This window comes from Uranotaenia lowii, chromosome 2, assembly GCF_029784155.1.
Source record: "Uranotaenia lowii strain MFRU-FL chromosome 2, ASM2978415v1, whole genome shotgun sequence".
NCBI lineage: Eukaryota > Metazoa > Arthropoda > Insecta > Diptera > Culicidae > Uranotaenia > Uranotaenia lowii.
In genome coordinates, this window is record NC_073692.1 from 395806091 (window position 1) to 395817674 (window position 11584).

General features: G+C 31.2%; 1 protein-coding gene across 1 annotated transcript in view; it reads right to left on the minus strand.

Annotated features, from left to right (window-relative positions):
• Positions 1 to 210: 210 nt before the first annotated feature.
• LOC129743303 (uncharacterized) overlaps positions 211 to 11584 on the minus strand; it is a 14953-nt gene continuing 3579 nt past the window's right edge. Inside the window, exons 5-6 of the mRNA XM_055735289.1 lie at positions 1620 to 1905; positions 211 to 393 (exon numbers count right to left, since the gene is read on the minus strand). Of these exons, the coding sequence (XP_055591264.1) occupies positions 211 to 393; positions 1620 to 1905 (469 nt within the window). The remainder of the gene's footprint in view (positions 394 to 1619; positions 1906 to 11584) is intronic.

Consider the following 11584-nt stretch of genomic DNA (forward strand, 5'->3'; position numbering starts at 1 on the left):
TTCCCAGAAGAGGAGCCTGTTCTGATTAGGGTTTACCTGATGAATAACACCAAAGGCAGCAGCAGCAGCGAGGACGATGAAAATTTGTAGCTGAAAATACAATTGCTGTCACAAATTTGATTTTCAAACGAATATTTTCGCTTTGATCACTTAGCATGTGCACTGACTGGCCCCTATATTGAATGGGGGGGGGAGAAAGAGAACGAGCCCTCAACGGAGACCCAACGACGACAGCACCGGAACATCGCCAGAATAGATATTGGAAATTTTCCACGCCTGAATTGAAATCGCGTCAACACGTTTGGCAGGTTGGCTCCACCGATTGAGGGAAGCCCGGATGTCTGTGTACATATTGCTCCCGGTGTGTTCCAGGATACTCCGGGGAGCCACCTTCTGGAGTTTGGAATTTGGAGGAGAATGAACCAAAACACCGAACGATCCCGCAGTAGATTGACAGATTGACGAGAATGACGCTGATGAGAAACCAGTCATGTGAATGAAATTCGAAACTGCATGCTGGTTTCGGTGTTTTTTTTTTCGTTGCTGCTGGGCTGCTGTTGGTGCCATTCATCTCGCTATCAGTCCCCGAGGGGTTGGTCGCTGCGATATGAGTCTGATAAGATCTGCTTTAAAATTGCGACTGACAGGAGATTTGGCTTGCTGGCTGGATAAGCTATCCGGAACATGACGAACGAGGCCTAAGGACATCGAAAGGTCTGCTTTGGACATGAATCGTTTGAAATGTCCATATCCCTATAATGTGATGAAGCGTGGTACTTTGAAATCCACACCGTGTTGATTGAAATGTGGAATGAGAAGATGCTTTTATTTGGGAAACATTTCCATACTTTTTTAAATTTCTGTTTTACCCAAGCAGGTTTAAAGAAAAAAAAATCAACATTCTTTAAAATTCTAACATGTTTCAAAATCATTGAAAGAGGATAAAAAAAAACTATGAGCCAAAAATGACAAAAATGACAAAAATAACAAAAATGACAAAAATGACAAAAATGACAAAAATGACAAAAATGACAAAAATGACAAAAATGACAAAAATGACAAAAATGACAAAAATGACAAAAATGACAAAAATGACAAAAATGACAAAAATGACAAAAATGACAAAAATGACAAAAATGACAAAAATGACAAAAATGACAAAAATGACAAAAATGACAAAAATGACAAAAATGACAAAAATGACAAAAATGACAAAAATGACAAAAATGGCAAAAACAAAAATGACCATTTTATATTTTTTGTTCAAGTAACATATATTGTATTTTTTAGGAGTTCCCCTAAGCTGGAGTCTAGGTGTTATTCTCCCCGCCCTCCATAATCCAGACTTTGTGTTAATGCATATTTTGAATTAAATATAGAAACAGTTATCCTAAATAGTAGATTCAATTGACCAAGGAAGAGATTATATTTTCTTATGAAAGAAATCAAATATCAATTCTATTCACATTTAAGATATGTATTTACCTACAGCTTTTTTACATGAAAAAAAAAACAATAATTTGGTTTGCTCTTCATTCTTTAATGGAAACAAATGATTTTCTTCTTGATACCCGAATGAGAATGTGACAGATTTATTGTAGGAAATGTGAAAAACTAACGACCATACATTGGGAACAATCGTGCCAGGACCAGCCGGAACAAACGGCAAGCCACATTTCAATCCTAAAACCTGTCAGAATTCCATCAGCTGATCTGTCACCGGATGGAAGTTCCATTCGAAGATTAAACACACCCTCACCGACAACGATAGTGACGACGTACCCCAGAATAATTGTTTGCCGGTCGACGCAAAAGTGCCGACCGACGAAAGGATCAAAAAGGACTCGCACCCGGTGTGACATCAGCCGGAAACCTTTCGTCGGTTGTAAAATATCGTTCCCATTTCTGCGAGAGTTCCAATGCAAAAGTATGATAATTGCTTTCGGTAGTTTAATGACTTTGGAAAGTTTGAATGGAAATGTTTCGGGTTGGTGTGCATGTGGTGTTTTTTCGGTCCCAGGGATCAGAATAGGTAACATATTGGCAGGATCATGACTCGTAGGACCAAAACCAAAGGACCGGTGCAAATGTAAGGATAAACATCGGAGTCACCTTCCTTCCTTCCTACAAGCTGCTCTCTCTTTTGGACGCAGAAGGGGTTGAATGGAATTTCTCCAAGGCATCCGAGGCTTGGTTTTGCTATTTCCTCCGGCAAAACCTCTGATGCTAATTTAATTTTAATAGAACATTCACTCCAGGTGCTGCCAGGTGCTTGCAAAGGTGGTTTTGTGGATAGTGACAAAATAAATTATTGCTTGATGACTTGAATAAACTCCGCAGTTGCTGCAAAATTAATGACAGCCTTTTGAGATTTTCAAGGAACCTAGTGATTCCCTGTTTAAAAAAAGTGAGGGAATTTTCAAATTATTAAACCAAAAAAATTGAACAATCTAGATGTTCTTAAAAAAGTTGGAGGCCTGATCAAAAATGTTATCACATTTCCGGCATTCTAAAACTAAAAACTGAAACTGAGTTTTCCATTTATACAAAAGAACACAAAAAAAAATTTCAAAATACGTAAAATCAAACGAAACATTGAAAATGGATAAACCGAACAAACTGGATTTTCGTTATATTTTGCATTTTAAAAGTATTACTATAAAGCTTAGAATCATTTTTGATATTTTTAACATTTCTAACATTTCTGACATTGTTGACATTTCATAATATTTCTGAAAATATTGACATTCTTGACATATTTGTCATTTTTGAAATTTTTTTCATTCTTAAAATTTTAAACATTTTAAGCATCTTTTCATCCTTGTCATTTTGGAAATTTTTGTCATTTTTGTAATTTTTGTCATTTTTGTCATTTTTGTCATTTTCGTCATTTTTGTCATTTTTGTCATTTTTGTCATTTTTGTCATTTTTGTCATTTTTGTCATTTTTGTCATTTTTGTCATTTTTGTCATTTTTGTCATTTTTGTCATTTTTGTCATTTTTGTCATTTTTGTCATTTTCTGACATTTTTGACATTTTTGACATTTTTGACATTTTGGACATTTTGGACATTTTTGACATTTTTGACATTTTTGACATTTTTGACATTTTTGACATTTATGACATTTATGACATTTATAAGATTTTTGACATTTTTGACATTTTTGAAATTTTTGAATTTTTGTCATTTTTGACATTTTTGACATTTTTGACAGTTTTGACATTTTTGACATTTTTGACATTTTTGACATTTTTGACATTTTTGACATTTTTGACATTTTTGACATTTTTGACATTTTTGACATTTTTGACATTTTTGACATTTTTGACATTTTTGACATTTTTGACATTTTTGACATTTTTGACATTTTTGACATTTTTGACATTTTTGACATTTTTGACATTTTTGACATTTTTGACATTTTTGACATTTTTGACATTTTTGACATTTTTGACATTTTTGACATTTTTGACATTTTTGACATTTTTGACATTTTTGACATTTTTGACATTTTTGACATTTTTGACATTTTTAACATTTTTGACATTTTTGACATTTTTGACATTTTTGACATTTTTGACATTTTTGACATTTTTGACATTTTTGACATTTTTGACATTTTTGACATTTTTGACATTTTTGACATTTTTGACATTTTTGACATTTTTGACATTTTTGACATTTTTGACATTTTTGACATTTTTGACATTTTTGACATTTTTGACATTTTTGACATTTTTGACATTTTTGACATTTTTGACATTTTTGACATTTTTGACAATTTTTGATATTTTTGACATTTTTGACATTTTTGACATTTTTGACATTTTTGACATTTTTGACATTTTTGACATTTTTGACATTTTTGACATTTTTGACATTTTTGACATTTTTGACATTTTTGACATTTTTGACATTTTTGACATTTTTGACATTTTTGACATTTTTGACATTTTTGACATTTTTGACATTTTTGACATTTTTGACATTTTTGACATTTTTGACATTTTTGACATTTTTGACATTTTTGACATTTTTGACATTTTTGACATTTTTGACATTTTTGACATTTTTGACATTTTTGACATTTTTGACATTTTTGACATTTTTGACATTTTTGACATTTTTGACATTTTTGACATTTTTGACATTTTTGACATTTTTGACATTTTTGACATTTTTGACATTTTTGACATTTTTGACATTTTTGACATTTTTGACATTTTTGACATTTTTGACATTTTTGACATTTTTGACATTTTTGACATTTTTGACATTTTTGACATTTTTGACATTTTTGACATTTTTGACATTTTTGACATTTTTGACATTTTTGACATTTTTGACATTTTTGACATTTTTGACATTTTTGACATTTTTGACATTTTTGACATTTTTGACATTTTTGACATTTTTGACATTTTTGACATTTTTGACATTTTTGACATTTTTGACATTTTTGACATTTTTGACATTTTTGACATTTTTGACATTTTTGACATTTTTGACATTTTTGACATTTTTGACATTTTTGACATTTTTGACATTTTTGACATTTTTGACATTTTTGACATTTTTGACATTTTTGACATTTTTGACATTTTTGACATTTTTGACATTTTTGACATTTTTGACATTTTTGACATTTTTGACATTTTTGACATTTTTGACATTTTTGACATTTTTGACATTTTTGACATTTTTGACATTTTTGACATTTTTGACATTTTTGTCATTTTTGACATTTTGAACATTTAAGATATTTTTGAATTTTATGACATTAGAATGTTTTGAAATGTAGGACTGTCATCAAGTCAAGTTTCAAATAAACTTTAATTTTGCAAACTGGGACGTTCGTTATCGAAAGTTTGATATATTTTAAAAAAGATACCAATCAAGTTCTTCAGATGATATGTTGCTTCTAGGTTGATTATCAAACAAATTTGGGTCCAGTTAAATTTGTGCCTAAACTTGTAGAAATTGAGACCAAGCAGCTTATCATTATCATTTCTGATCTGATATCGAATAAGATAAAGGTTAAATTTGAGCAATACATCTTCAAAAATTTTCTAATCGCAACGATGATGCCTGCATCTTAAGCATTTTTTGTTTTCTTTCGCACGGATCTAACCGGGAATTTTTTTTTTTAAATGTGAAAAACTAATCATTCTTTTTTCTAATTTCCTAATCAAAACTCCAAGTAAAATCACAACTAATGAAATTTGACTTAAATTTCCGCTTTTGATTTTGAATTAAATCCGTGCAAAATCTGAAAAGTGTTCCATAATTACCAAGTATGTGAGCAAGGCTGGACTTGCCTCGAGTTTCTTCTTGAATATGCGGTCAAGTTTGAATAAATCCAAACAAACTTCTTAGTACATCTGTTAATTTGATCGATAATTTAACATTGGCATTGGATGTTTTATAAATTTCTCAATGACTTTTTAAAATATGATTAATCTGTACCGTTATTACAGCTAGCATTACTGAAACAAGAAGAAATATTCCGCTATTTCGACCGAATACTTTGGCCGAATATTCGGAGAGTCAAAAATTTGGCCTAATGGAATATTGTGTGAAATGTTCGGTCTGATTAGGTACACCTCTAATTTTCTCATATATAAGTTTATTAAAAAAAACTTTTTGATTTTCTCTTTTAATACGTTTGTAGATGTTCTTACTCATCTGAAATTTTATCTTAAATCTAATTTTTTTCCTTTCAAAAGATTGCTTTAGGGTACGGCTCTTATTCTCCAACGATTGCGATTATTTTTTATTTCTCAGATGACGTGAGCTTTGGCCTATTATTTCAATTACGGGTAGGAGGCATTCAATTACAGTGCAAAATTGCAAGTTGAATTGAGAGAAGAAAAAAAAGAGCTCACAAATAAATAAATAATATCTACACACGTACTGCATCGAGGTTTGTTTCCATTCCATCCCGATTTGGCCTGAAGCAGCATCAACAGCAATAATGACAAATGAAACCGCGCACGGATTTGAATGGCGGGGAAAACGTTCTAAGTAGGTTTATGAACAGGCAGCTGCGGGAGACTTGGTGGCGCGCGCTCCAACTAATTCAATTCAGCGCAGGCTTTAAGGGGAAAATAACTTGACTGTGAATTCAGAGAATTGTATGTATAATTGACTTAAAAGTCATTTCAGTTTCTTTTAAGCCTAATTAGCTTTATGTATTCAAAAGTCAAGTACATAAAAAAATCGCTTTAAATTTTTTTCTGGCTGTCCAGTTCCTTATTGATTGTTTCATTTGCCAAATAGGAAATTGGTATTAATTTCTCTTGAAAACCCTTATTCAGCCTATATAGAACTTTTAAAGCACGATTTTTATGTTGTTGAAAATTTTGTTTGAGAGATTATATTTTTTTACTTATAAAAAAAGTGAAGATCTTCTCTCGGTTTCCCCTTAAACGCTTCGAATAGCAGCATCGAGCAAATATTGAAGGGCAACAGAAAGGAAAGGAGGAGGCAAGCAGAAATGGGCCTTGTCAAAGGGATGCTGTTTGCCGTGTACAATAATTATCTGACATATCTCCTATTATAAATGTTAATCACCTGTGATGTCATGTGTATCGCCGGGCTCGCGGCAGCAACAGCGAACGTTGTTCTATTCATTCTTAATTGCAGAATGGAAAATTTTGACTTGTTAATTATTGCCACCAGATTGGGTTAGGGTACAATCGTCATTAAACAATTGACTACAAACTTGCAGCAAGCCCCATTCAAATAGGGAACATTCCTCTGCCTTATTCAAAACTGACTTATTCAGTAAGCTTGAATTGCTTGATATCTCTTTTTTTTTTTAGTATATTTTGCTATAAACAAAGCTTAATCAATGCCGTGTATATGTAAGTTTTATTCTATTAAAAATGCAATGTCTTTAATTTATTTAGTTTGCAAAATATTGTTCTCGGAATTCAAATTTCAAGTTTTCTCTCAGCAACAAAACAGAAATAGGTCACCAAGTATCGTTATTTCGAAGAAGTACATCATTCGTGTCCTTCAAATTAACCTAACCATGTCAGCTGTAACATTTTTGCAAATAATTTAACGCTAATTAGCTGCGGTTTTTTTTCAACTTGCATGCATAAGGTACGTTGCCACAGAACATCTGTAACTATGTATGCTCGTAAAAAAAAACGAAACACCTCCTAAAATTCACAGAATCGCCACGCGGTCTGTGCCAACCCGGAGGGATCTATTTTCTTCAAGTAGCATTCGGTAAAATTCGGGAAGCTATCCAAATGGTGCTCTGTCATTCGAGAGTGGATTTTGAGATATTTTAAAGCTGTTCCTCCCGCACCTTTCTGTGTATGTCGATGTACGTAACGTAAGATTTGTGCCAAAGTGAAGATGCCCTGAAAAGTTACCTAGGTGAATGATATTTCTACTCTTTTTCAACCATTCGACGGTATGTGACGTGCGGAACAGTGGTCAAAGTGATGTTATTCATGGGTTAAAAACTTTTAAACTGAGTTTGGGTAATTCGCGGTCTTATGGTTATGACTATTCTTAAGCTATATTTTTTGCTAGCATGACAAGCAGCTAAACTAAGGTTGCCAGATTGCCCGGTTTTATCTGGGTTTGCCCGGTTTTATCCGGGTTTGTCCGGATATTTGAAACAAAATTTTAGAACAGTCCGGCCCGGCCCTGGATTTTATTGAAAAATGCCCGGATTTTGCCCGGATTTTTTCACTTTATTTGGCAAGAAAAACAAAAAAAAATTAAATTGTGTTGCATTTTTTTTATTTAGCCACCAAAACAAAAAAAAATGAGCAGATTTTGCAAAAATATTAAGAAAGGACTTTTTGAAGACTAAAATAGGATTTAATTTTTTTTTAAATTTTTATTAAAAAATATTTTTTTTATTCTTTTATCTTGATTTTTGTTGAGTTTTTTCTGGGTTTTGACAAAATTTGCCCGGATATTGCCCGGTTTTTTAATCTCGATTGAGAAATAAAATGCCCGGATTTTGCCAGGTTTTTTATAGAAAGTTGCCCGGATTGTCCGGCCCGGATACGTACTGAAAAAATTCTGGCAACCTTAAGCTAAACATCTCATGAAAAAAGTTAAAACAATTTCAAAATAAAAAATAAGAATCCATTGAAAACAATTAAAAAATGGCAGACTTTGCTTGAAATGTTATTGCAAAAGGTATATTAATCGATAAGTTCAATAGCCAAGCAAAAAAAAATTAATTATTTTTATTATCATTCTACGGTTTTACAGCTTTTAAGTAAGCAGTCAAAAATGCTTAAAAAAAAGTTTTAAGAAATTTTTTTTTATATATAATTGAATATCTTTCCTGGGGTGAATATTAGATTTGTGCTTTATTCACATGAAATTTTCTTTAGACGTGTTTTATTTATATTCCTTTCTACCTAACATTGGATGATTTTTTTTAAGAAAAAAAAAACAAATGGTGGGAAGTTAAAGACCTTTTTCCATAACGTACAAATTGAGACCGGACATGTAGTATAAAATACGTTGGCAACACATTTTATTTTTTAATTATTTCACAGTTTCATGTGAAACATGATTTATATAAAAATTAAAAACTTTGAAATACAAAGAATCAATTTCTTTTCTTTTGTGATTACCTTTAAATAAATTTCATTGCTAAATTTATTGATTCACTTTTAATTGGAAGTCCTTTTTCGACTGAAATTATAATACCGAGAATCAAGCTACTTAGAAAAATTCAAACAAGATGCATTTAAATTTTGGAATCACACAAGAAGTATAAAGATGTCCACAACACAAAAGCCCAAGCCTATATTTTTCAAGTTATGGCATGAGACGATAAACTATGTAAATAAATAATATATTTTTCACTAACTTAATATTCGATTTCTTTCCATCTTCTATTTTCATTCCTGCCTTATACCGTATTTGTTTTCTCCCCTCGTTCAGTGTTGTGTTGTTGTCCACCATACCCGATAAAAACAAACACAAATCGTCGCCAGTGTATTGCTACCTCACTCACTCACACGCTCTATCACAGCACTGACCAAATTTTCGGGGCAACACCGCTCGATGGCAGTGCAACACCAGGTCAAGACCAATGCAACACTTTCCGAATAAACAAACAGTTTGACAGCACCTAGTGGAGCACCAACTAGTGCAACACTCGGCATAAACAAATACGGTATTGGACTCATTCTATTTACAGTGACGTCACACATTTTTTCAGTACGTTTCAAGCAATATGTGCATAAAAATTATTGTAAATATCGTACAAAACTAAAAGATATTTCAATACATTCAAAATTTATAGCATTACCTTTAAATATAAAAAACTATTTTTCGATAAAATAGAAATTTATATGTGAGTGACGTCACAACCAAGATTGCCGAAAAAAATTCTGTGTTTTTTAGAAAAAAAATATGACTTTCTGTGATTTTCCCTATAAATTCCGTAATGGTTTTGTGGGATGCCGTTTCCTTTAATTTAATTGGAAATTAATGATAAATTGAGTCTTTTTTAACATTTAAGTTGCGAGAAATCAAATCACATTACCAATTTAATCATTCTTTTCTAACTCAAAGGAAGGCATCTAAATTTTATTTTGGCAAAAAAAATATTATATTGGAAATCCATTCAAAGTTCAAAAATTCTATGAAATCTGTGAATATTTCAAAATTCTGTGTTCTGTGACACAGATTCTGTGATGAAAATTTGCTCAAATTTCTGTGAAATTACAGATTTTTCTGTGATTTTGGCGACCTTGGTCACAACGCGCCCCTTTAAGATTTTTTTTTTCGGAAAAATTTTAGACTTTCGATTCGTGCGTCCTCAAAAAACATATAACAGAATAAGTTATGGTTAAAAGTGTTGTTTAAAAAAAATCACTTTAAACCCTCTACTGCATGAACTATTTATTCATCCATAGAGAAAAGTTAATTTTTAAATTGAAATTACTTTATTCACCTTTAACTAAGCAAGTTATGCAAAAAAAACAAAATAGCTACTTCAATAGTTTTAGTTGTTCAAATAGTGTTAGAAATGAGACTTTTTTTTACGGTTTTATAATTGGTAATTGATGTTCTGCACTACATTGGTTGACATCTTTAACAGTCCTAAATAAAGCTCAAAATTGCAAAATGCTGAGGACATATATGAGCTCGTATTCAGTAGGAGTTTAAAACATTGTACTGTAGTTTTTCGATTGAATCACTGTTAGATTTTTTCAATACTCGCCAAATTTACGCTCGTTTTTATGACGATTATTTTTTCGCTATTTTAGAAAACATTCACAATCCATTTCCAGGAACATAATGTTCTTTCATAAGCGTATAGCGTCTTTGTTCATGATACTAAGTATTTTAACGTCACGCTTAAGCTAGTGTTGTTATTTGTGCTTGGTTAGCCGCTCTGAAAAAAGTTATTTTTTTTAGTAATGCGAATCATATAAAGATGTGGGTGAATTTAAGTGTTTTTGAAAAGAGAGGAAAGTTTGTTTTCTTTTTTTTAATTTGTATTTTTTTAAATGTGGAGTGCGCAATCCTGATTGGGAAGCCTTTAGTATTGTCTTCTTTTCCTATGTAAAAAGGACTAAAATTTCTATTTTTTTATATATTAAAAACAAAGGATTATCTGCCCTTAAAGCAAATCTCGAGAAACAAACTTAAAAAGTCTAAGTTGAGCAAATTTCAAAATTTTTATTCGAAAAGGTAAACTTTTTAGTTAATCTAAGGTGTGAAGATTAAAATATTGAATTTTGCAGAAAAATACTATTTGATGAAGTTTTCTTTGAACTCTTTATAAAAAGATAACAACTGTTAAATTTCCATATTAAAACTAAATAATGCATTTAAATTAGATGACGACTATTAAATTGATATTCTACATATTTCAAGAAAACTATTTCTACTTATTTCAAGAAAACAATCTTAAAATAGCTATAGAGTAGAATAATTTGTACTGTAATCGATCTTTTGTGTTTAGAAACTTTGATGATTTCATCTTATGATCAAAATTTATTGATACAAAACGTTTCCACTACTGAAAACATTATAAACCACTTATTAAAGACAAAGAAAACTTTTTTCCGCTTAAATTTTTATTTTCGCCAAATTCACGGTTTCGCCATATTCACAGTGAAGTTTTTTTTTACCGTGATAAAACCAAAAAACAACTGTAATTTATTTTTGTGAATAATTGAAAATAAGAACTGCAGAATTGTTGGATAGTCACCTGGAATGGGTCCTAGCAAGGATTGTTCTACCTTTTGGGAAAGATCGTTCTTCAAGAAAGATTCAGATGGGCGGTTGTGGGATCGATCTACCTTAAAATCGAACGATCTTTTCCATTTTTAACAAGAAAGGGAATTTTTTGATATAAAAAAGGCAAAAAAAATGAACTGAGAAAAAATACGTTAACCTTTTATCTTTGAAAGAAATATTATGTGTATAGCACCAAACCGAATAGCGACAGTAGGACTAGCGACGCTTTTTTACTAGCGAGATTTCTGTCATTCGCAGGTTTGTTTTTCTTTTTTCAGTCTAGTAGGCGATTTCGATGTAGTACTCGAACATTGTTTATGTTATTTACTACATATTTTC